Source organism: Xenia sp. Carnegie-2017, unplaced genomic scaffold (assembly GCF_021976095.1).
Source record: "Xenia sp. Carnegie-2017 unplaced genomic scaffold, XeniaSp_v1 HiC_scaffold_23, whole genome shotgun sequence".
In the NCBI taxonomy this organism is placed as follows: Eukaryota; Metazoa; Cnidaria; class Anthozoa; order Malacalcyonacea; family Xeniidae; genus Xenia; species Xenia sp. Carnegie-2017.
In genome coordinates, this window is record NW_025813486.1 from 1,614,858 (window position 1) to 1,640,295 (window position 25,438).

General features: G+C 36.2%; 5 protein-coding genes across 6 annotated transcripts; 2 read left to right on the plus strand and 3 right to left on the minus strand.

The window, feature by feature from the left end:
• Positions 1-715: 715 nt before the first annotated feature.
• Positions 716-2,790, minus strand: LOC124447853 (translation factor GUF1, mitochondrial-like). Its single transcript, XM_046998842.1, is given in 4 exon segments — positions 716-1,032; positions 1,034-1,109; positions 1,112-1,708; positions 1,711-2,790. Coding segments are annotated over 4 exon segments (1,875 nt in total). The 5' UTR covers positions 2,705-2,790; the 3' UTR covers positions 716-824.
• Positions 2,791-2,855: 65 nt separating this feature from the next.
• On the plus strand, positions 2,856-5,749 carry LOC124447861 (high mobility group protein B1-like). The gene is made up of 5 exons (XM_046998860.1): positions 2,856-3,160; positions 3,261-3,331; positions 3,414-3,477; positions 4,091-4,348; positions 4,612-5,749. Exons 1-5 carry the CDS (start codon positions 3,080-3,082, stop codon positions 4,909-4,911), a joined length of 774 nt encoding a protein of 257 aa, XP_046854816.1. The 5' UTR covers positions 2,856-3,079; the 3' UTR covers positions 4,912-5,749.
• A 2,161-nt stretch (positions 5,750-7,910) lies between these two features.
• LOC124447852 (anoctamin-4-like) lies at positions 7,911-14,817 on the plus strand. Of its 2 annotated transcripts, none has more exons than XM_046998840.1 (7): positions 7,911-8,171; positions 8,898-9,289; positions 10,276-11,796; positions 11,921-12,054; positions 12,329-12,572; positions 13,061-13,210; positions 13,576-14,817. In XM_046998840.1, exons 3-7 carry the CDS (start codon positions 10,586-10,588, stop codon positions 13,886-13,888), a joined length of 2,052 nt encoding a protein of 683 aa, XP_046854796.1. In that variant the 5' UTR covers positions 7,911-8,171; positions 8,898-9,289; positions 10,276-10,585; the 3' UTR covers positions 13,889-14,817. The 2 variants fall into 2 exon arrangements, with proteins under 2 accessions (XP_046854796.1, XP_046854797.1); XM_046998841.1 differs by having other exon boundaries at positions 13,061-13,104; positions 13,576-13,798.
• Positions 14,818-14,926: 109 nt separating this feature from the next.
• LOC124447864 (galaxin-like) lies at positions 14,927-16,889 on the minus strand. Its single transcript, XM_046998863.1, has 2 exons — positions 16,721-16,889; positions 14,927-15,623 (listed from the first exon to the last, which is right to left on the minus strand). The coding sequence occupies exons 1-2, from the start codon at positions 16,770-16,772 to the stop codon at positions 15,064-15,066; spliced, it is 612 nt and encodes a 203-aa protein (XP_046854819.1). The 5' UTR covers positions 16,773-16,889; the 3' UTR covers positions 14,927-15,063.
• Positions 16,890-17,320: 431 nt separating this feature from the next.
• Positions 17,321-24,113, minus strand: LOC124447981 (anoctamin-2-like). The gene is given in 8 exon segments (XM_046998987.1): positions 17,321-18,181; positions 18,321-18,470; positions 18,645-18,888; positions 18,964-19,097; positions 19,414-19,710; positions 19,852-20,232; positions 20,931-21,694; positions 23,515-24,113. Coding segments are annotated over 8 exon segments (2,535 nt in total). The 5' UTR covers positions 23,773-24,113; the 3' UTR covers positions 17,321-17,874.
• Between the last annotated feature and the right edge of the window lie 1,325 nt (positions 24,114-25,438).

The window sequence follows — 25,438 nt, forward strand, 5'->3', positions numbered from 1 at the left end:
GAAATTTTTAAATACCAAGCATATAATCAAAATCTAATGATTTGTGTTCTATGGTGCAGACTTCTTCCTATCCTCAATCATAGTGTCGGACTATCCACCCTCCAACAAAAACATCCCCCACCCTTCAACAAAAACATCCTGCAAGTATTATTTATGATAAGAAGTGTGTATTTTCAACAACTTTGGCCAAGTGGACATTCATTGTAGGTCTGATTTTAAACAAACGGTTTTGATTTAAATTTAAATTCGGTATCAAAAATACTTCATTACGTACAAAATTCAATCTTCATCGTCTTCGGGAACAAATATATTCCAGTCTTCAAGAAAAGTTGCAGATATCCTTCCAAGCTCAGCGCCAACGTAGATAGTTGGTGCGGAAATGGCGAAAATTTTCATTAAACCCAGTGACATTTGTCTTGGGAAGGATTGAAATGCTCCAGAAACAGACACGACTTGTTGAGCTGTCGGCAAATTTGGCGGTCTTGAACTTCGCAAGCGACTTAAAATCATTATGGCAGAAGTTGTCATGTTTCAAAGGAATTACTTATCGAGAAATTTTAGCGTAATAAAAATAAATAAATTGTTGTCGTCGACTTCTCGATGCTTTGATTCATGCGAGATTTGTCTGCGTGGAATTCCACGCAGTCAGAATTCACGCGAGATGATAAGTGAAAACTGAAAACGAGATAGTAAAAAGTAACAGAAAATCACGGTCTAGATGTAAATTTTTTAGATTGCACCATTTTTCATAGTTCATTTGGTAATTGCTATAGTTTTACATCAGTTATTTCCTAAATAAAGACTGAAAGACCTCTTGAGGAACATCAATCTTCCCAAGTTTTCTCATCTTCTTTTACCATGTTTTGTTGATCAAGAAGCTTGCGTCTTCTTGTCATATCCCCACCGTACAATTTTGCAGTTACATCCTTTCTAAGAGCTTTGAGACTCTGACGTGCAATAATCTTTCCACCAACTTTAGCTTGGATAGCCACCTCGAACAATTGCCTAGATAACAGTTGTTGTAGCCTCGCACATGGATTTCCCTAACTGTACTGATTTATCCACATGTACCACTGTACTCAGCTCATCAACAACATCGCCATTTATAAAATCTCCAACTTCACCAATCTTGTGGGTTCATAGCCTGCATCATTGTAGTCAAAACTGGCATAACCTGAAGTGCAACTCTTCAATTGGTCATAGAAATCTAAAATTATTTCACTCAATGAGAAAGTATACTTTAGCATAAGACGCGATTGATCAATGTAAACCATATCCTCTTGCTTCCCTCTGCATTTCTGACAAAGACTAAGTACTTTTCCTAAGTAAATCTCGGGTAAAATTATTGTTCCTAGTACCATCGGTTCTAAAAACATTTCCACCTTAGAGATGTCTGGAAATTCGGCTGCATTCACAATATAAATTTCCTTGGGTTTCTGTCCTTTTAGTATTGCTTTGTAAGGAACACTGGGAGAGGTTACCACAACTGGCATTTCGTATTCATGTTGTAATCTTTCACCAAACACTTCCATATGAAGCACACCTAGGAATCCAAGTCTTAGACCTTGACCTAAAGCAACACTGCTATCATAAGAAACACTAACACTAGCATCATTCAATGTTAGTTTTTCAACAGCGTTACGTAGATTGAGAAAATCTGATTGGTTCATAGGGTAGAAACCTGCATAAACCATTGATTTCGTAGGACAAAATTGTTCATTGTTGGCATGGTATGACCAACTTGAGTCAGCATTTCACCAATCTTCACTTCATTAAAAGCCTTCATTCCTGTCACTATATAACCAATATGTCCAACACATAACACTCCAGTTGTTGTCTCATCAGGATGCAAGATTCCTACATCAAGGACTTCATATTTTTTTGTTGATATCATAACACTGTCGCCTTTTTTTATCTTTCCTTGAGTGACAGCTACTAACAATATTATACCACGGTAATTATCAAACCATAAGTCTATCACTTGGCAACTCAGAGGTAGCTCAGACTTATCCAATGGACAAGGGAGCCTTTCTATGATTGTCCCAAGCAAACTATCAATCCCCCAACCTTCTTTTGCAGAAATGTGGATTATCTCATCCTTTTTTATTCCAAATACACTTTCAATTTGTTGTGAAACGTCTTTAGCTCTAGAAGATGCAACATCTATCTTATTTATAACAGGAATTATTGTTAAGTTTGCATCAAATGCCTTGTCGTAGTTAGCGATAGTTTGCGCTTGAACACCTTTGGTTGCATCAACAAGGAGTATGACGCCTTGACAAGCCGTAAGAGATCGCGAGACTTCATAACTGAAATCAACATGACCTGGAGTATCAACGAGATTAAGAAGATACTTATTACATTGATATTCATAAAACAGGGAAGCAGTTTGTGCTTTTACAGTGATACCGCGGTTTCTTTCCACCTGAAGTTTATCCAAGACTTGTTTGTTTTTTGGTGTCTTCGCAATGGTTCCAGTTGTCTCGAGCAGTCTGTCTGCTAATGTACTTTTGCCATGATCGATATGCGCAACAATTGAAAAATTCCTAACTTTCTCTGGTGTATAATCTCTCATGGAAATACCACCTTCAGAGGTAATATAGTCGGTGTTTAGGCATCTGTAAGGTACTCTACTATATAGTAGGAAGGCTCGTTTTCTTGCGTTTGATGCTAATAATTGGTAAAATACTGCTTTAGACATCATTTCAATCAATTGTTGTGTTTACAACAATTTCTGTGGTCCATTTAAGTCGCCAAATACAGTACACATGATACCCTAGAAATATGATGTTGACCGATGTTTTCTAGTGATAACATAATGATTATGACAAAACTGCTCAATTTATCCAATAACAATCGAGTTTTTGTAACGCTAGCTGAATATCATATTTTAAAACAATACGAGCAAAGCAGGACACAAGTTTGTTGAGTTTGAATCAAGCGTGTTCACTATTTTTTGCTGTTATTGCCGATAAAACATCTTTGAGAAGCTAAAATTAACAGTGTCGTCTCAACACTGTAATTATTGCTTCATATTGGAACTGTGCGTAAAGTTGTGTTCAATTTCATATCGCCCGCCATGATGGCGGAGCAAAATGGCGAAAGTCTTTGGAAAAGAAAATTTGAAGCGCTTCAAACTCGTGTGAAAACTGTAGAATTGGTAAGAAATTAATTCTGAGAAAGACTGCTTATGATTAGTAATGTTTTTTCGTTGTAAACAAGTTAAAAATAAGCTAAAGTTTTCTAAATAACTTCAACAGGAAAACGAGAAGCTGAAAAACCGACTATGCTGTGTACGGAGGCACTTGAAAAGAACTAGAAAAGAAAGAAGGTTTGCATTTTCATTCCCGCCGCTGAACTGTTTCATTTTACTCGATTGCATTACTCAAACCAGCCCTTGTTTTTTTCTACAGTTTTCTTTTAAAGAAATGCGATGAATTGGGCATTGATTATGAGAAGGCAAAGCCCGAATACTTGGTAGGATTTCAGAATTCTTTTGTTGAAAAAAATACAAAAAATCGACATTGAAGGGAGATTCTTTGTTAAAGAATATTAGTTGAATATTTGACCTTTAAGTCATGGACATATTTGAGGTAGAGGAAGCAATCCTTTTTCTTTCCTCTTCCCACCAAATTTTGACAGAAATAGGACAAAGTGTGGCTATTGTTGATGAGGAAACTTTGCTTTGTTATTTCAATAACTTTATTCCTAAATCATTCAAGTAAATTCATGCAAAACAGTAGATGCAAGTTATTACCTAAATTGCCAATGGAAATTGCATTTTTTATCTTGGGGAATTGGATTCAATCATTGAACATTGTTTAATGTATGGTACAACATGGAGAAAATCTGCTGTTGCACTTGCATATGTTTGAAATGGCAGTGAGACTTCAATAATTTTATTAAATTCCTAGTGTTTTATAAGTGCAATTTCAAATTGCAATTTTTATTTAAAGAGCACTCGATCATATCTGATTATTGTGTAATGAAAAACATATCATTTGAAAACTAAAGAGTTTATCTCTTGGTAAATACTTCCTATTACTTGTAGCCGGCTGCCATTGATGATTCCAAAACATTTTTTTCACAGTTACAAATGATAAATGACATTAATGCATCATATGATGATCCAAACATTCACATAAAGAAGACTTTGTCAAGAAAGGGCAAAGGAAAACCTCACCAAAAATTGGATCCAGATGCTCCGAAGAAACCAGCAAATGCTTTCTTTATGTTTTGTCAACAGCAACGCAACTCAATGCATGATGAACCTAAGGATGTTGCTCATCATGAATTGACAAAGCATCTTGCTAAGGAATGGAATATGTTGGGGGCTGAAGGAAAGAAGGTTAGTTCATAAATTTTTGTTTTGTATGGACAAGGAATCCAATTTCATAGCAAACGTTCTAGTTTGTTCATGCTATATAAATACCTCTCTATTTTCAACAAAAAAAAACAAATTTTTAAAGAGATATGGTTTGCTCACACAAGATTTTGTCTGGATGTTTTATATATGTGTGTGTTACATTTTAGGAAATGGTCAGGGGGGGGAAATTGCTTTGGCCCTTCAGTTGCTCAGACAATCAGAAATGTTTCTTTTCCTCTTTCAAGGTATATTACAAGATGTATGAACGGGACAAAGCTCGTTATGACAAAGAAATGAAACAATATACAAAAGATAAACCGCGTGAAAAACTTCTCAAAACAAAAAAAGTTAAACACAGTAGGAAGGTTTGCTCAAAAACAACTGAAAATCAAAAAACCCAAGCAATATCTATCCAACCAGTTAATCTTCCTATTGATGAGCCCGCAACATCACAGGTCAGTGGCCTAGGAGACATAATGTTAGACTCGGATATATTAGAGCATGAAGGGGAAACATTGGATGATTATGGATACAATGAGATCTAAAACGACAAAATTTCTGCAGTTATTCATGGAATATGAAAATGATGAAAAGCTAATTTTTGTGCAATTTTTAGAAAAATTAAATAAGGTCGTGAACGAAAATTCATTTCGCGAATCGCGTGAAACCGAACGTTATCGTCATTAATGTTCAAACTTTCCAACAGCTTTGAAATGTTCTTTGCATCATTATATGTGAATAAAGTAATTAGTGTTGTGAGAAAAGTTTGGTTGACCAAACCACGTGACAAACGAAACGTTACTGCTTGTAACCATAGAGATAGAGCGTGACGTCAGCGTTCAGGGGGGACACCAACAGGCATCGACTCAACAACTTTCCGTCCTAGGGGGCACACTGCCTCCAGTTATTGTGAAGTATTCTTAAGCAGTATGCCCAGTTATTGAAGGAAAACGAAGAAAGACCGTCTGGTTAAAATATTTGGTTTTTCTATGAAATAAAGACACTACTTATATATCAAATGATGAACGCAGACCTCTTCCAGTTTTTATTTCGAGCTGTTGTGTGAACTTTCTCTGAATTTACAACGTAGCAAAATTCCTAGACGGTGATTTTTACTGTGACATGCATGGAGATGCAAATGATTTAAAATTTCATGACATTAACCATACAAATGACTTACTGTTATCATACAAAGGAAGCAGATAATTCTTCTTTGCCTTGAAGTCCATGGATCATGGATGGTTTGCAGTTTTTCTTATCATACATGAAACAGTAAACGGGAGGTTTGAATTGTGAAAGATATTAACCTATCAAACATGTTTAAAGTTCGCTTATTTAGCTATGTGTAGTCAAAAGGAAGGAGTTGTTTTAACCTTTGCAGTATCCTTGGATGTTCTAGTTACTTTTATGATAAGAACTCTTGTAAAAAAAAAAGATAAGATTTGAAAGCAAAAACCCGTTTTCGGTCCATGCTTCCCGATACCTTCTTATATGTAAGGCACTAGAACGCCGCATGTTAACGTTTTGGTAGGAGATTTCGGCCCCTCCACGCTATCCTACTTGGGAGGTGCAATAGCAAGCTTCCGCCCATCAGACCCCGAGATCACCTGCGATAGGCTTTGCTCAGGGTACGCAGGGAGAGTGCGGTCGCCACCGAAGTGTGGGCCCCTAAGCCACTGCATACCTAATCGCACCCAGCTTCCACTGCTAGTTGACATCTACTATCCCTAATATTAGCTTTATATATATATATTTGATAAGTTGCGACTAAGTGAGCTAATTGCCACACATGTAGTGCAAGTACATGTAGTTAGTCGTTGCCATGACTATGAACAATTGGTCGAGTGGACTGCGCATGCCCTAGCTCATGCGCAGATGATTTCTCTATTAAATTGCTACTAAGCATGCTATTTACTTCAAAATTGGTGCTAGTAGATGCAGTTGGTCGTTGCCATGACCCTGAACTTGGGAGCAGACTGCGCATGCGCAGAGAATATATCTGAAAATTTGTGACTGAGCGAGGTAATGAAGAGTTAATTTATAAAAAAAAGGCAAATTTTCTAAACAAAAAATCCCGTTTTCGGTCCATGCCTCCCGATATCCTATTAGTCGAAAGACATTAGAGCGTTGCATGTTAACGTTTCGGTTGGAGATTTCGGCCTCTCCACGCTATCCTACATAGGGATGTCAATAACAAGCTTCAGGACTTCTTCTAAGCCATTATTTGACGTCTGCTATATATCTATTAAACCTGTTAAAAAGTGCTGTCACATAACTGCGTGGTCTTTCGTATTCTTGAAGGACATTTTCACCCCCAACCTTACCCCCTCTCCACAACACACACACAAATGTGCAAGTTTCGCCTCTGCCCTGCGCAAGCTGTTCTTTAGTTTCTATGGTATTACCACACACTACAAAAATTCTCCAATGGAGATTTTTGACTTTGTCATTTTTTTATGTCCTTGAAAACTCAACACAAATTATTATAAGTAAACGCATGCTTTCAGGGGATAATAGTGATTAAATGTCCCGCAAAAAAGAGGGAGGTTTAGTAGAAATTTAAGGATGCGACCCGAGGAAGCTCTACTAAACCTCTCGAGGCTTAAGGGAATATTTAATCACGAATATCCCTGAAAACATGCCTTTACTTGTAAAAACATGCTTGCGGAGCGATTAATCAATGCATTAGTCTCTTCCGTTTGACAATACTTTTATAAAATTTTGTGTACTCGGATATGAAAATTGACAAATTTCGATGGTGTTCAAAGCGTATATCGTTCATGGTCCGAGATAGACTAAAGAAATTCATCAAGCTATTGAGTTGTGAGTTCTTTTTTTGACTTGGTTCAGTGAACCTGTGCATGAATTTACTTCGCGAATACGTATGGTAGTTCAATTATTGTTGTGGTTTGCTGATGGCTGATCACTGCGTTTTGCAAGTTAGTGAACAGGAAGTTGCCGACATGAGGTAAAGACGATTTCTTTTACCACACAACGTCATAAAATGTGGAGCAGAAATGACCGGAGAATTGTAAGAGTTTGAACGATTTAACGAAATGGCGAAAGATTTACTGGTGTCTCGAGTTTGACGATGAAACAGTCGAACAAGAGGCCTTTTGACTTGCTTAACTTCGCCTCAAAGCAGTGTGGACTCAATTGACTTGCCGACGACACCATATGTTATTGACCTTTTCATTCATCAGAGTTGAAAATGATTCAAGGTGCAAATTGAGTTAGCTGACGCAATTTTTTCAAGCAACGATAATGAAATTTGGAAACAAAGCGTATCGTTTAATATTGATAATGGATATTTGATCCAAACATCCCCTAATGAATTTATTGATGAGGGTTATTTAGAACTAAATCTCTCCCATCCTGTGATTGAGGGAAATACGTCAGTCAACGTCACTGTGACAACAAAAGTTCGCGAGGTAACCATGTTATTGCATTAAATATTTACAATTGTTGCCCACAAATTAACGAGTAAAATCTTTGAACTTCAATGTTTCAGAGAAACGCTTTCTGTGAATAATAACTGTTAGCTTAAAGTCTGAACTCTGAAACCATGTTTCTTTATTGCAAGCTTTCTTTGTTACGAAGGAAATCAAAGTTGCACTCCAGTGACTCCCGCTGCTCTGTACTCGAATGATACAATAGAATTATACAGATCACATTTCAACAATTTGTCAACGATTGCCCGATTCATCGACTAACCTAGACTTTGTAATCACAGTTTATAAGACAGCCTGAGCCTTTGCTCTGAGAGTAAGCAAATTTTGGAGACAATGAAGAATGAAAAGACGAGGTTGGTTTACGTTTAAATTTTATCTTCTTTTTATCGTAATTTTTTGTTGTTTTTGTCGGATTGTAATATTAAGAATTTTTTGAGAATGGTTTGTTCAACAATCAATATTCAAAATCATCAAAGCATGATATTTGTTTTCCGTCTTAAAAAAAAGATTATGTTGACTATCGGAAAAACTGTTTCGACTAGATTTGTTTACTGTGATTGTGTAAATCTATTTATGACGACTGTACTCATTGAACCGTCATAGAAATTGCTATTTGCTAACGTGTTGTAGATTAGTCATTGGAATTTAATTTAATTTGATTTTATCTTTTTAAATTTGTGTGCTCTTCGCTGGTTATCTTTGACGGCTGTTTAAGTCGATTTCATAAACGTCATGTCGCTATAGTTGCCTACGAAACGTGATAGGAAGCGACTTTAAATAAGCCTAAACATGCAACCAAACAGCTCGATGATTGGGGGGGCAATATATTGCGTGTACTGTTCAACCATTTGTTTTCCACTTAAATTAAAAAACCGCATTTGAAAAATGAAATCCAAAATTCGTTTTGACGAAATTCGAAAACTGCATGCAATTTTCGTTGGAGAAAAATAGTTCAATTTAGACTCAACTACTAATCGCAAAATCTGTCAAACATATCGCAAGGCGCGAGATACCGCATTTCCTACCCCCACCCCCTTATACCACACATACCACAACTAATTATTGATGTACTCTTGCAGGTGAATTGCGGGCGTCGTCGAGGTTACATATTTACACCTGGCAGAAGTGAACTGATTATAGCAACAAGTGCTTCGATATGAATTCCAACGACATTTTTACACCAGGTGGAAATATGTCTAACTTGGGTAGTAAATTTGAGTTTGAAAACACAAGCAGTCATCAAAGCTCAAATCGTGAAAACATTCGCCTGCTTGAGCACAGTAACCAACAGGAAAATAATCGATATTGTGAAACGTTGTACTTTCGCGATGGAAAGAAAAAAATTGATTTTGTTTTGGTGTACGAAAACAAAGGGAGCGAACAGCAGAAAAAAGCTCATAAACGAAGAATCTACGAAGAAAATCTCGTGGAACAGTTTGGATTGGAACTCGAAAAAGATACCTCTTTGCAGGTTTGTTTTGATATTCATAATCTATTTTGATGAATTATTTTTATCGATATAAATTATTTTTACATATTTGAAATGAGTGTACACTTACAATACTTCTGTAAGTTGAAACCAAGACTTACTTGAGGAATTTATCTTATTTTTGGTATTATTGACGTGATTTCTATCTATCAAACCCATACTGCGATAATTTGTTAAACTTTGAACTATTTGAATATATTATTAAACGTTACTGTCAACTGTTGTCTACAGCTTTTTATTTTTCCTGGAAATTTCTATCGATTAGTTACGTTTGAAATTCTTTCCGTTTGCGTTGGCAGGAAATAGGTTTAAATTAAAGTTTTAATGGCAACCGGCATTAAATTTGCAATAGTTTGTTTTAAACACGACTTCCCGGCGTGTCTAAAACAATTATAAAATTCTTTACATGTTTGTGGATGTAGCTCCTGGTTAGTGAAGTCCTAAGAAGGTTTGTTGTTGTTGATGTTGACACAATATAGAAACATGCAGTAGTCTCACTCCTTTGTACAACTTGGTGCTGTACGGCTGCGGCTAGCCACCTCAGCGCTCCTATTGGTCAGAAAATGCGATTACTGACTGCCCGCTGTCACTATGCTAATCAAATGCGTGATAAGATATATTCGCTACACGAAAAATTTCTAGAATGGGATTACTATTTGTTTCTGTACTGTGATGTTGACTGACGTTTCAACATCAGTCTCTCCTGGGACTCTACTAACCTGGACGATCTACATCCACAAACATGTAACGATACTCCCGGGTTAAAGCCATTAACTTCTTTACAACATTCTTTTTTGAAATTCTATATTTAAATGACAGTAAGAGATAAAGTACAATTTCAGTGTAAATTTTCGACTTTTTATGTCATTGTGTATGAAGGAGGCTTTGCAAGAAAGTCAAAAATTTATGCAAATAATTTCATTCAGAATCACTAGAGTAGTTTTTGATCATTTTTTGTGCTTTTTTAGGATAAAAATGTACACTTTGTGAAAGTTCACGCACCATTAAGTATTTTGTTCGAAGTGGCAGAGCAACTTATGATAAGAATGCCCGTCAAAAACTTCGATCATTCGTCGTTCATGCTAAAAGAGTCGAAAAAGCTGAACATTTACCGTAGATTTCGCTCTCGTTGGCGAAATATAGATCCGTTTGTGAATCGACGGATAAATATTGAACCTGCAGAAAAATCAGTGACAGCCACATTTACTTACGCTAATTGTCGTTCGTTTCAATCTAAAAAATGGACAGTTGTTCTTTGATAACGCTGACCGTAGTCGCATGGTGTATCGCATGCTCCAGATGACGTCATTCGGTCCTGAGGAACAAGATTATGGCATTATGAGTTTGTGTGATGATGGCACGTACACCGCTACATACCCATTGCATGATGGACCGTCTAAGCAGAAAGATGGCGTGGCTAATGACAGGCAAAAACTGCGCTCTGATTGGTCTTCCTTTCGAAGAATGTTTACCTATCAGCCAATCAACATCGTGCGTCGATATTTTGGTGGTATGATAGGGTTCTATTACGCATGGCTTGGTGTTTATATTTCAATGCTTGTCCCGGCAGCCATTGTTGGTTTATTATGTTTTCTCTACGGTATTGTGAGCCTGCAGTCGTTTGAACCAGCAAATGAAATTTGTGACGAGAAAAACGAACAACTGTTTTATATGTGTCCACAATGTGACCGTCATTGTAGTTTTTGGAGTCTAAGAACGAGTTGCTATTTTGCTCAGGTCAGTCATTTATTCGACAACGAGGCTACAGTCTTCTTTTCGGTTTTTATGTCAGTATGGGCTACTCTCTTCCTGGAGTACTGGAAACGAGTGCAAGTGCGTCTTGGATACGAATGGGGAGTACATAATTTTATTGATGAGTACGAACTCCCGCGTCCTCAGTTCATTTTCTCCGTACGGACAAAACGAAAGAATCCTGTGACAGATAAACTGGAGCCTTATGTTCCTAGTATGACGAGGATAAAAAGAATCATGGGAAGCCTGGGAGTGATTTTCTTTATGGGATGTGTCGTCGTTGCATCCATCGCTGGAATTGTCGCTTACAGGGCATCCGTGCTTGCCGTATTATATGCAAATTCAAATAATGACGTAAGACAAAATGCCAAATTGATGACGTCATTTTCTGCAGCAATCATAAATCTTGTGTTTATTAAAATTTTAAGTTTCGTCTACGTGAAATTAGCCGTTATGCTCACGGATTGGGAAAACCCACGGACGAAATCAGAATATCAAAACTTGCTGACGTTTAAAATGTACGTCTTTGAGTTTGTCAACACATACTCCTCGCTCTTCTACATCGCATTCTTCAAAAGTAGCTTGCTTATAGGAAATCCAACAAAATATCATCGTATGAACGATAGAAGAGTCGAAGGTTGCGATCCATCCGGTTGTCTCACTGATCTGTGTATACAACTGGCTGTAATCATGATAGGAAAGCAAATTTTTAGTTTTGTACTTGAGTTTTTTTATCCGTAAGTATCCCGTATTGTACCGTACTATACCGTTACCTTTTTTAACGATTTGTTGTTTATAAAGATGTCACTCGAGTTTGAGCGTTTTGAAATTCCCATGTATGAAGGCTCGTGTTTATTCTAGGTCAGCGGTTCGCTCGTGGAATAAATGGTGGTATAAACCGAGCGATGAGAACAGGAAGTTGCCACAATGGGAATCCGATTATTTATTAAATCCTGAACCAGATTTCAGAATGTTTTACGAATATCTTGAGATGGGTAGGTATCCCCATTTAACTAAAATACAAGGAACGCTACCTAAAGCAAATAATTGAAGCCAAGTCTTACACCCAGACACGCATGTGTAGTGTTTCGAGATTCTCTCGTGGAGTGAAAATTGATTGATTACACACGCGTATCTGGGTGTAAATTTGGCTTTAAGAAATTATTAGACTTCCATGGATTTTAATTCAATGGTTTTATCATTAATGAGAGCTTTTGACTTGAATTTTACAAACATGTTGAAATAGAAATTCTGTGTTATCTCTCTCAGTGATACAGTTTGGTTTTGTGACAATGTTTGTCGCCTCGTTTCCATTGGCTCCTCTCTTTGCCTTAATCAACAACATTTTCGAACTACGAGCTGATGCGACCAATTTTGCTGTCAATTTTCGTCGTCCAGTTGCCGGGGAAGTTAAGAATATTGGAATATGGTTTAGAATTCTGGAAATCTTGACTAAAATTTCTGTCCTTGTGAACTCCTTCGTTATTGCATTCACTACGGACTTCGTACCAAGGTAGGTGTGTGTGTGGGGAGGGGGGGAGGGAGGGTTATGAATTTTTTATTTCAATTGTACATTGACATAATTGTCTTCCTTTTGGTGTCGAGAACTTTATTTGCTTGTACACATTCTCAATGTGTTTACAATTGAAAAAATTTGACAGCTTTGTGGATTTACTTCCGAAAAATAATCTATTTCTTCTTGCTTCAGTATATATTGTAAGTTTTGTTTTAACTTATGCTTTTGTTTGAGTGTGTCAATGGAACGCTTTTCAACACTCTTGTCAATATTTTTAATATTAGTTGAGCGGGAAGGGGTGGCTCGTTCTGTAGGTGGGGTGAGGTGAGGGTTCTATGGGGGTGAGTGCTCTTTGTCTCTGTGAGAGGTCCCGTGAGGGTGAGGTTGTGGGCTCTTGCTGTCGTTGAGGGAGATTAGGGAACTCTTTTTGTTTGTGAGAGCGGTGGAGGCTTTCTTTGACAACCATGTCTTCTCTGTTTATTTAGATTGGTATATATCTTTGGTTACAGTGAAGATGGTACGCTAAAAGGTTATGTCAATAACTCTCTTTCGTACATAAATATAACGGATCTAGAACCTAGTGCCATGCCTTTAAATCGATTTAAACATCTCAACTATACAAAACCATATTGCAGGTAAGTAGTTACTCCTTACGGAAACAATATTTTATGGGCAAAGTTCTGCAGAACTTGAAAAGTGTATTGTCTTAAGTCTGTTGCGTTTTTATTGACCTATTATCCTGAAGGTTTTAACTAACTAGGCAAAATTTTTCTAAAGTTTACGTACTTGATTTTTTTACTACTTCGTCTTTCAGATATATATAGCCTGTTTGATCAATCTCGTACCCAGGGCCTTTTCCACATTTGTAAAGAAAAGGCCCTGGGTTAATGTACGAGATCGATGTTAGACATTATTATTTAATTGTCCCCCTCCCCAGGAATTTGGAAATAAACAATTTTTATTTACTTTTCTCAGAACTAAAAAATATACAATATTTCAGATTCAAAGATTATCTGGAAGCTTCGCCATCGTACAGATACAGTAAACAATTCTTTCACGTCACTCTTGCTCGTGTAGTTTTTGTTTTGATGTTCCAATATGTTGTATTTTTGGTCAAAGACCTTCTCGCCTGGCTTGTGCCGGACATTCCCAAATCCTTACTGGTGAAAATCAAACGAGAAAATCACGTGGCTCGCTTGTGCTTACAAAAGAGCGAGGTACAGGCAACCCAAGAAATATCTTTGAATTGCACGCCTTATCAATCGTGCGAGTCGTTGAATCTCGCTGAAAACGTGCGAAATTCGATCGTTTAGTTTTTATCACTATATAATAATAAATTTTGGTATAAACATATCAGAATCATCGCTCAATTGCAAGCTCCTTTCACGTTTCTGTGTCAGAATGCTTCGGCTAGACGAGTAAATCACCCCCTTCACTTCTCTAAGATTTTCAAGACTTTATCTTCATTTGTACAGTTAAAATATATAAGTCAGTGTAAAAGCCATTTCTCTAGGTTTGCTAACCCCCTCAAAAATATCTTGCCGGCGTCACTGCTCATATTCTTGAGTTGCAATTCAGCCATGTTGGTCGTCTGATACAAAAGAATATTTTATCAGTGTTATTGTTGGCACCAGCGACGTTAGCGCGCAACATTGTTTGGTAAATCTCAAGAGAATGGTTGCAAGTCAAGAATACGACCACACAACGCTCCAAAGACAACAGACAGCGTTTCCAACATCGCGATTTATTAAAGGAGTTGAAGTATTTTGGTATTTTTATCAAAAAAAATCGCTACCAAAACCATTTAGCTTAAAGACTCTACTAGTAGAAATAGAATGGTGCGGCTAAAAGATAATGATCGAATTTTTGATGTAAAAGATCAAGATCCATGTATATATAGAGTGCAGTGGCAGTGACTCGTCCCTCTGAGGAAGCCTGGAAATGAAAGTTGGAAATTCGGAATTTTTTAAGGAATCTCGGAATATTTTTGGAGTTACTTCGAGTTTAAAAAGAATTACACTTGGCAAAACAAGACCATCTCTGACTGTGTGTCATTTTATACATTTTTTTGTTCTTAGTCGGATTTAAAATCTCTTATACAGACTATGGCGCTTAACTAAACAACAATTGATGTAAAGCAATGATTTAATGTTAGCGGGAAATAATGAATGTTTCAAGGAAAATTTGAATTTTTCCCGTAAAAGGTCTTCACTTTAAACTCATAAACACCCTGTACTTTAAACTTGTTTTCAGTGTTTTTGCTTTAAAGTCCAGAACGGTCCAGAAACAGTAAGCTGTCCGGTCAAAAAACTCAATCTTTGTGGACAAAAATTTTGTTACATCGATACATATTTTTACTCGAATTTATTGTTATGTTCTCTTGATTAATGGCTTTGCTTTTGTTCTGTTCATTTTTATGAAATCTTTTTTTTCAATGAATAGTAAAACTAGATATATATATCCATATTCGTTTTGCTGCTACAAAGTTTTATAAAAAACCGAGCGCGTTGTTATCGTATGTGCAGTTTTTCCACAATTTGATGACGACTCCGTCTTGCCACTTGCCCGCGCAGCATTTCTCATACATTTCGTTGTAAACATTAGTACCACAACATTGAGTGTGTTGAAAACTTCCTGTTAAAGGCTGAACTTTACCTCCACAGCAAGTTTTTGTGAAAGGATTAAAGGATTTTCGCTCACAACAAGAGTAAGGAATGTAATAAGGAAGATTGCTACTTGTTACCATTCCATTGCAACAGCGTTGCGTTGTCGGGTTATAACTTCTGCGCCCACAGCAACCTGGTCTAGCGGTGACTCGACCCAAGATATTTCGACGTAATTTTCCCGCGCAACACCAGTATTTTCGTCTGTTGTAATTCAATGTTCCGCAGCATTTGTTAAGGAACCAAAGTCCAAGCACTGGACGAACATATCCTTTGCAACAGATGTGTGTATATGGATTAAACTGAACCATAAACGGCCAATATCCACAGAGTGGATATAGCGAATTGTAACGATGCAAATAGCTGTGTTCATTGTAAACATAACCTATAGAATACGAGCAAAAGATGGTTTTATACTTTTTTCTATACTCAAATGTGTTTTTATGCTGTGTGAAATGTTTTTGTTGCATTTCTTTTAAGTAATGTTGTTTTTTTATGAAAGAATGACTTTTTTTCATCTTTCATAGTTATTTAACGGCGAGGAAAGATAATAACATAAATACGAGCCGCGTCCTCGTGTTTATAACTATCGGTCATTTCATTAATAAGTCTGTCATTCATTGTACGAATTAATAAAGATCATAGTTTTGAAAATATTATTGCCCTGGAGGAGGTAATGGAGGGTGGCAGGAGATGGCTCAGTTTCCAATGTCTTGTCGGTCGACAAAATGAATTGCGCCGAATCAAAAAAATACGAAGAAAGTTTAGTTTATCTTAATGTTTTACGATGCACATATAATTTCACTATTTGTGTTTAATAAAGTATTGATAAGTAGTGTATTTGAAAATGAATTAATCTCATTTGAAGGCTCATTCTTGTAAACTTTTATGGATTATTTTACAGCGTATCCTAAGCACAATCTTTTTTCAATGCTAACCAGTCCTTAAATTGTGTATTGCAAAATTGCTTGGTTAAAATTATGTAATATGGTGTTGTGATTTGCGTAATTTAAGTATTTGTGTAGAATGTTTTGAATTGTCAACGTGTTTTGTTTTAGATCTTCCTCCAGCATTCCAGACTTCGATTAAATCTCCTTGATAAATTCCCAGCCATTTTGGATGAGATTGTCGGAAGCACATGTCAACTATATTCTCGGTATGTAATGTTGTTTACCAAACATTTGTATATTCAACCAAACTTTACTAATTTTTGTGAACTATATTTTCCCACCACACTCGTTGTCGGGAAAATTTAGAGACAAATTATTGTATAAAGCCGTTTAAATTTCAACAACGATGAATTAGCTTTAACCTTTTTTTTAACACAAAACTTTACGAAATTCTAAATTAAATTCTCGAGCTTTTGTGTGTTTAAATGAAATAAAAACTGAGATTCCGAACGGTCGCGCGTCTTGTAAAGTTGACATCTATACATTGAAAATCCCTTTACACTCGATTAAAAACCTGGAATTTTTAACATACCTGTTTGAAAGAACAGTATTAACGCCACACTTAAACAGGTTGTAGAGTTCATATTTGGTTGTGATGCTATAAAACCGAGTTTCGTGATTATTTTGAACCTCGCCGCAGCTGTCTCGCATACTCCATGTAACTAAACTTGTTTTTGAGAAAATTTTATCGCGTTTTCGTTTGTCTCGGGAGTTAAAATGTTTTTTATCTGATTAATCTCAACATGGAGAACACACACAGTGTAATCACCTTTTTCTCGTCAATGTGACAAGACAAAGTGAATAATAAGAGGCCGCGAGTAGCTGTTTTCATAGTGCTCAAGATTTATTGTATCAATCGTTAAGATTGTTTATTTTTTTACGCTTTATTCAACCATAAACACCATAGAGTATCTGTATGTTCATGTATGATGATCAAACGCAGATTTTGTGTACGCCAACCTATGGCAAACCACGTAGATTATGTAATCAATCAAAGTCGTGAAACGATATGCAGTTGTCAATTAAATATGACCGTAGTCTTTGTGTGACAGTTTTTGTGACTGTATTTGTTTTGCAATCAATCAAAGATTGTATTTAATTGATTTTCTGAAATAGAGACTTATCCTCCATGTGTTAATAACGTCTTTATAAAATGCTTGACATTTCGTTTGACCTATTATAAGGTTTTTACAGGTTTAAAGTTCATTTGACAACAAATTTGTTTCATTGTTAAATAAGTTTTGAGAAATACAGTATTAAACATCGAAATTAAAACAAACTGATTCCATCGTCTCAGGGAGACTGGTACTGAGAAACTATATTCTATAAAAAGAAATTGCAACTTCGTTAAAACATATGCGAAACTTTGTATGCATTTGTCATTTATGCTACGAACAAAGGCAAACGATCGCTTTCGCCTGCAAAGTGCAATTTAGCTGCGAATTTTCGTCGCAGAAAAGTATATAATAAAAAACCAGCTGAGTGATGTCGGACTCAAATAAAGCATTCTTACATAAGATATAAATATTTCCCATGGCGAAATCTTATGTTTGTTTGTAGAAATAACATAGTCCGGCTAACATGACAAAATAATAAAAATGTTTCAAAGAATTTTTTAACTTTACTATTTTGTTAAAACTCAAACGTAACACGAGCGTTTAAATTTGCTGGAATTGGTTCTGCGTATCAATTGACCATCAGAGTGCTCTGTAAATGTCGACTTCGAGTTTCCCCATCGCTCAGATTCCTGTTTGATTGTCTCTTGCATGGCTTGAACTGCACTTTGCGAAAGCACAATCTCGCAACGTGTATTTTTCGTGCTATCTTTGCCTGCAACGAGCTGGATATTTTAGGAACAAGTCGCCTTATGATATATCGTACGACGAAAATGAAATATTGAAAAACGACGATGAAGATGAAACGACCCATCATTACGGTGAAATATTGTTTACTGAAGTTATATGGTTTATTTGGTTCCAGATATTCTTTGAATCTGTGAAATAAAGTTTTAAAATATTTTTACATGTTATAATTGCTCTCTTCATACCTGATAGATAGTGCGTTCCTAATATGGAGAAAGGCTAAAATTTGAGGCTACCATATAATGGTTTATAATGTTTTGTTACAATTACCTGCAGTAAGGTAGTGTATAGTTCAGATTTCTATAAGGATCTTCGGGAAGACTGTCTTTCTCTAAATCTGATATCTTGATATAACTGAGGGAATTGTTTACATAACCTTCGAGTGAACCACTTTCACTGTAGTAATGGACGTACACAAACCTAAATAAATATAGAAACTCTTTTGATAATTAAAGTGTTTTAACTTTGATCTGCTTTAATTATGACGATCAAGTTCTACTAATTCTACCAGGTTAGAGATAATTCTTATTGTTGCAAAGAAAAACAATGACTTTTCCAATTGATTCTCATTAAAATGTAAAACGATTGAAATACCTTGGTATAAAATCAGTCGTAAAAGCGATGACAAACGAATTTACGACAACAGATATTGTCGTAAGTATTTCTAAGATTTTAAACCAGATTCCGATATTTTTAACTTGCTCAGAGACTCGACGTCGATAATTTACGACAAAATTGATGGCGTCAGCTCGGATTTCCACGTAATTGTTAATGACGGCAAAGAGAGGAGCCAGTGGAAACGAGGCAACAAACATTGTCACAAAACCAAACTGTATCACTGAAAGAAAAAGTTATTTGTTTTTATAGTGATGATAGTTGTGTTTGTAAACAAAAATTATTGTTCATTCCTCACCCATATCTAGATATTCGTAAAATATGCGAAATTCGGGCTCTTCCTCCAACCAATAATCATCTTCCCATTGAGGTATCTTTTTATTCTTGTATAAAGAACGGGAGCGATCCCACCATAAGCGTTTCTTAAGACAACTAAAAACAAAAAGATCCCTTATCTTTCTGTTCTTCAGAACCTTCACTTATCCCACTATGCCCTTCACTTATCCCTACATGTCCTTCACTTATCCCTACATGTCCTTCACTTATCCCACTATGTCCTTCACTTATCCCACCATGTCCTTTACTTATCCATCTACGTCCATCACTCATTCCCTTCTTTGATGCTAGTAAATCCTTGACTTAATCTTAACACGTTAATATTGTTCAAATGTGCTTTGTAAAAAAACAACAATTGATCATATTTATCCTCTCATGTACACAATAAAAGGAAAAGATTACAGCTACGTACGGAAAAACAAATTCATAGATAAGTCCCAGAATTTGTTTGCCAATCATGATGACAAAAAGTTGTATGCAAACATCAATCAAACAACCAGCTGCATTGCACTCCTCGATCCTTCGCTCATTGATTCTGTTGTACTTTGAGGGATTACCGTTGATCAAATTGGTTTGAAAGAAGGCGACGTAGAAGAGAATATGTATTCACGAACTGAAAGACGTACATTTTAATGTGAAGCTATTGTGATAATCGGCCATCGTTCTTGGATTCTCCCAGTTCGTCAAATAAACGGCGATTTTTGATAAAGAATGTCAAAATCTGAATGATCACCAGATTGATACAGGCTGCTGTGAATGACGTCAAAGCACCAGCGTATTCACGGATGTCATTGCTTGAATTAGCATAAAGTGCGGCAAGTACACTAGCTCTGTAGACAACGATGCCAACTAATGTTGAGACAACAACAAGCACCATGAAGAAAACAACAGCCAATGCACCAAGATGGCGTCGTATGATAATACTCGTGGTAAATATGGTTCATCTTTGTCCGTCACTGGATTTTTTTTCTTTGTTTCAACTTTGCTCACAAAATCAGGACGCAATGGCTCGTATTCTTTAAGCAAGTCGTAAACGTTCCATCGAAAAGCCAGTTTCGCCTCAGTTCGTTTCCAACATTCAAGAAAAAGCGTCGCCCATATTGACATGAAGACAGAGAAAAATACGGTCGCTTCGTTATCAAATAAATGAGCGAGTTTGGAGTAATGACAGTTTGATGTAAGACTGTAGTAGCTGCAGTGACGATCACATTGTGGACACATGTAGAATAATCTTAAAAAGATGTAAGATGCCTATAAGTTTACTCAATGAACAGCTATAGTTGACACTTGCTACCATCTGCTAAAGCTGACACTATCTACCACCAGCTATAGCTGACACTTGCTACCATCTGCTAAAGCTGACACTATCTACCACCAGCTATAGCTGACACTTGCTACCATCTGCTAAAGCTGACACTATCTACCACCAGCTATAGCTGACACTTGCTACCATCTGCTAAAGCTGACACTATCTACCACCAGCTATAGCTGACACTTGCTACCATCTGCTAAAGCTGACACTATCTACTATATCTACTGACACTATCTACCACCAGCTACTGACACTTGCTATCTGCTAAAGCTGACACTATCTACCACCAGCTATAGCTACTTTGCTACCAGCCTGCTATTGACACTTTACCATCTGCTAAAGCTGACACTATCTACCACCAGCTATAGCTGACACTTGCTACATATGCTAAAGCTGACACTATCTACCACCAGCTATAGCTGACACTATTTACTGCCAGTTATAGCTGACACTATTTACCACCAGTTATAACTGACACTATCTACCACCAGCTATAGCTGACACCATTTACCACCAGCTTTAGCAGACACTATGTACCACCTGTTATAGCTGATACATTCTACTAACTGCTATAGCTGACACTTTCTACATTCTTTCTCAAATTAAAGATCACTAACCTCTCATTCTTTTTATCACATATCTCTTTCAATGGTTGTGCTGTGTTCATAGTACAAAGTCCATAAAGAAAGCACAACAAACCCACAACAGCTGCAGGAACCAGAAAAGCTGTATAAAACCCAAGCCATGCAAAGTAGAAACCAACACGGACACCAAAATAATCACGGATTGCATCTAAAGGTTGGTATTTTAAAGACCTTGAAAATGTTGCCCAGTCTGCGCGCAACTTTTGCCGATCGTTGTCCACGTGATTATTATGTATTATTGAAGGTCCATCATGCATTGGATAGTAAGATTCATACACTCCTTTATGACACAACTGTTCAATACCATGACCTTTATAACGACTTGTGTCATCATCAAAGTGTTCAATGACTTCCATTGATTCGTCAACTTTAAACGATGTCAATTGTAGAATTCGTTTTACCATTCGACTTCTTTCAGCATTCTCAAAGAAACCATTGTCGTCTTTTTTCTGAAAAGCCTTAACATTTGATTTTGAAAAGGAAGTTGCCGTGTTCCAATTTTGAGTGCGAACGGCGGGTTTCTTTACTGTGAATGGATTTAGGCGTTTATGTACGAAGTCTTTATACAAACTTTTTAGCTTACTTTTGGTATTTTCTTGTTCATTTTCGGAGGTATCTTCCATCCTATTCAATAATTTTTCGTCTTTTAATGGCATTTGAATATTCATGTCCTCTGCTTTCTGATAAAGGACTGGGTCTAACGGAGCGTGCACTAGGACGAAGCAGATGTTCTTGAGCTACAAGAAATAAAAATTTTGCCATTTTAAGTTTTCTCCTCTGACGTCAGACACAATATTTAACAATATGCGCCCCTCTCCCCCAGCATTTTGAGTTCTCTTCTCTGACGTCAGACACAATTTTTAACAATATGTACCCCTCCCCCCTCCTCACAGCATTTTGAGTTTTCTCCTCTGACTTCAGACACAATGTTTAACAGTATGTACCCCCCCTCCTTACAACATTTTGAGTTTTCTCCTCTGACTTCAGACACAATGCTTAACAGTATGTACCCCTCCCTCCTTACAACATTTTGAGTTTTCTCCTCTGACGTCAGACACAATGTTTAACAATATGTACCCCTCCCCCCCTCCAGCATTTTGAGTTTTCTCCTCTGACGTCAGACACAATGCTTAACAGTATGTACCCCTCCCCCACAACATTTTGAGTTTTCTCCTCTGACATCAGACACAATGTTTAACAATATGTACCCTCCCCCTCCTCACAGCATTTTAAGTTTTCTCCTCTGACTTCAGACACAATGCTTAACAGTATGTACCCCTCCCCCCATTTTGAGTTTTCTCCTCTGACTTCAGACACAATGTTTAACAATATGTACCCCCCCCTCCTTATAACATTTTGAGTTTTCTCCTCTGACTTCAGACACAATGTTTGACAATATGTACCCCTCCCCCCTCCTTACAACATGTTGAGTTTTCGCCTCTGATATCAGACACAATGTTTAACAATATGTACCCCTCCCCCCTCCTTACAACATGTTGAGTTTTCTCCTCTGAAGTCAGACACAATGTTTAACAATATGTACCCCTCCCCCCTCCTTACAACATGTTGAGTTTTCTCCTCTGACGTCAGACACAATGTTTAACAATATGTACTCCTCCCCCTCCTTACAACAGTTTGAGTTTTCTCCTCTGACATCAGACACAATGTTTAACAACACCCTCTCCCCTCCTTACAACATTTCTAATTGTCAACATTCGTTGTACAAAGAACCATTTTAGTCTAAAAGAAGAAATCAAAAGGCAGTGTAAAGAAAAATAATGAAGCATTAATTCCTCAATCATTGCGATCCTCTCCTTAAAAGCACTATATTGTCGATATCATGAATTTCTATTTGAAAGGAGCCATCTAGTTTTTAATGATACAGACCACCTGTACAGGGAGATATACTCAACAGTATACATATATATATATATATAAGTTTGAAAATTGGTTATCCAGGCATTTAATATATAAAAAATGAAACTTTCTCCAGATTGTTGTAAAAAAACAAATAATTGTTTTAAATAAACAGACACATTGACATATCCATCATATACTCACAACTAAAGAAAAGGACAAAAAACAACAAACAACACCAAAACTACAACATTACACACTAAAAACATTAACACCAATCATATTCACAACACATCAATACCCATGACAATGCATTCCACATCATCCAATCACATTAATCCACCCACTAATGCAATTTGACGCTCTAAGCGTCTACAAATGAAAAACAACTGTATACAACTTCCTATATCTTTCTGATGAAGGCTCGAAGCACCGAGTCGAAAGCTTAATAAAATAATTTTTACAACAATCCGGAGAAACCTTTATTTTTTATACATATATATATATATTGTTTAAAAATAAATTTTCACCGGATTTTATAAATAATTTTATTGAGCTGATATATTTAAATGCTCTGCTCTCGGGCATCGAGCACTGTTTTATACGGAGAATCATCACATATAAACTTCCTATATATATATATTTAAATAATAGGGATAGTTTACATAAACTACATACTATTAAAGTTGTTTCAACTTACATCATCGCTTATTGGTCTAACAAAATTAAGGTCTAGGCGTCTGTGTCTTAAGTTTTCCTCGTATCTGTCACGTTCTTCACGTAATTCTTCATTGTCAATGTCTTTAGAAACTAAAACGTAATCGTATTTTGCTTCCATTTCTTGTAGGTCTTCATTTGATGTGTTTAATCTGTCGAGCTCAAAATCATAACTTCTTGTGCTTAATCTGTCGAGCTCAGAATTGTTGACATTGTACTCCTTTGAACTCGAAACACCCATTGTTAAAATCCTGATTATTTTATAGTCATAACAATGTAAGTAATTTTATGATACTTTTGGATTTGGCGATGTGAAAGTGAAGTGAACATATATCATCCTTAGAGACACAAACAAAACATCCGTTTATATTTGACTTGGAAAAGGCTCAGTGATGTCTTTGTTTCATAAGAAACTTTAAATGCTGATGAGGCAGTTAATTATCATGGTTGAGTGGCTCTAGCGTTCTCTAGTTGCCAAATATAGCTTGAAATGTCTTCCGTCCTCCGTTTCAATGATTCCAAATTCAACAAATTTGTTCCTCGAGCCTGCATTTCATGTGGCATGTGGTATTCGTGTTTGGAGCATTGGACTATCCACTTCATCAGGAGGGGAGAGGAGTCAAAAATAATGGCTCAAGTCCCAGGCTCCCATTTAATTTTTTATTGCGAAGGGTTTAGTTTGAAACTTGCAAGCTAGAACCATGTCAGAACGATCCAAAAAAGATTACTTTACAAGCTCAAATTGCAGAACTTGCCAAGGGAAAAATGCATCGAAAAAAAAGGAACTTGTTTGCTAGCAAATAAACAAACTGAATTGTCTGTATGACTACTATTAAAAAAATCATGAAGAAATTTGAAGATAGTCAGTGATTAAACATCTTGAGCTGGGTATTATAAAGTAATATGTTTAGTTGGTTGTATTAGGTAATGCTTCAACTGCCATCAATTTCTTTAATTCAACAAATTTGTGTGTCACAACAAGCAATTTATCACAATACATGAGATGAGTATTGAGTTCGGAGGGGAGATTGATGTATAACATGACATTGATGATATATAATGTCATAGTATTGCTATTTTATGTAGAGTTGTAGAATTATGTGGTAAAGTTTGAGAGGAACGAAAAACTGCTTGGAAAAACTCACACAACAGCCTTTTAAAAACATTTAGAAGATAAATTTTATCTATTTTAATAACATATTGTTTATGTTTTGCCATTAAAATTTTCTGTATGATTTTTTCTAACATTTGACTAATAATGCCTGTGTTTTTAATGTTATTTATGATATTTTATTACAACCATTTTTAAAATATAAAGTAAAACTTTAGGTGGTGTGTTTTTTATTTAGTTTTAAGTTTAATTATTACTGAATAGTGAATTTTTCATAGCATTTGTAGTGTCATTACAACATTTAGATTTTTTTACGAAGTTACAAAAGTTTACAGAAGTCATCTGTTTAAGAATATGATTCCTATAAGAAGAATTAAAGTTTGAAATGAATAAACAAAATAAAATAAAAAAATCTTTAACATTTCGAAGATGCTTTTATTACTGTTTAAGTAGATAAATGGATCTGTTTAAAATGACAAAATCTGTCCCAATTTCCCTAAATTGTATTCATTCTGTAAAATTTATGCTTTGTTGAACCTCTATTTTCTCTAATTTCCTTAACAACACTCTTATTTTGTATCAATCGTTAAGATTGTTTATTTTTTTATGCTTTATTCAATCATAAACGCCATAGAGTATTTGTATGTTCATCTATGATGATCAAACGCAGATTTTGTGTACGCCAACCTATGGCAAACCATGTAGATTATGCAATCAATCAAAGTCATTAAACGATATGCAGTTGTCAATTAAATATGACCGTAGTCTTTGTGTGACAGTTTTTGTGACTGTATTT

Excerpts from the sequence above, each read along its gene's own strand:
- LOC124447861 (XM_046998860.1), top strand. The coding sequence starts at position 3,080 with ATGATGGCGGAGCAAAATGGCGAAAGTCTTTGGAAAAGAAAATTTGAA. Across the intron at positions 3,161-3,260 it reads GTGTGAAAACTGTAGAATTG|GAAAACGAGAAGCTGAAAAA; the intron begins GTAAGAAATTAA and ends TAACTTCAACAG. Across the intron at positions 4,349-4,611 it reads TGGGGGCTGAAGGAAAGAAG|GTATATTACAAGATGTATGA; the intron begins GTTAGTTCATAA and ends TCCTCTTTCAAG.
- LOC124447852 (XM_046998840.1), top strand. The coding sequence starts at position 10,586 with ATGGTGTATCGCATGCTCCAGATGACGTCATTCGGTCCTGAGGAACAA. Across the intron at positions 11,797-11,920 it reads GTACTTGAGTTTTTTTATCC|GTCAGCGGTTCGCTCGTGGA; the intron begins GTAAGTATCCCG and ends TGTTTATTCTAG. Across the intron at positions 13,211-13,575 it reads TATACAAAACCATATTGCAG|ATTCAAAGATTATCTGGAAG; the intron begins GTAAGTAGTTAC and ends ACAATATTTCAG.
- LOC124447864 (XM_046998863.1), bottom strand. The coding sequence starts at position 16,772 with ATGAACTCTACAACCTGTTTAAGTGTGGCGTTAATACTGTTCTTTCAA. Across the intron at positions 15,624-16,720 it reads AATACTGTTCTTTCAAACAG|GTTATGTTTACAATGAACAC; the intron begins GTATGTTAAAAA and ends CGTATTCTATAG.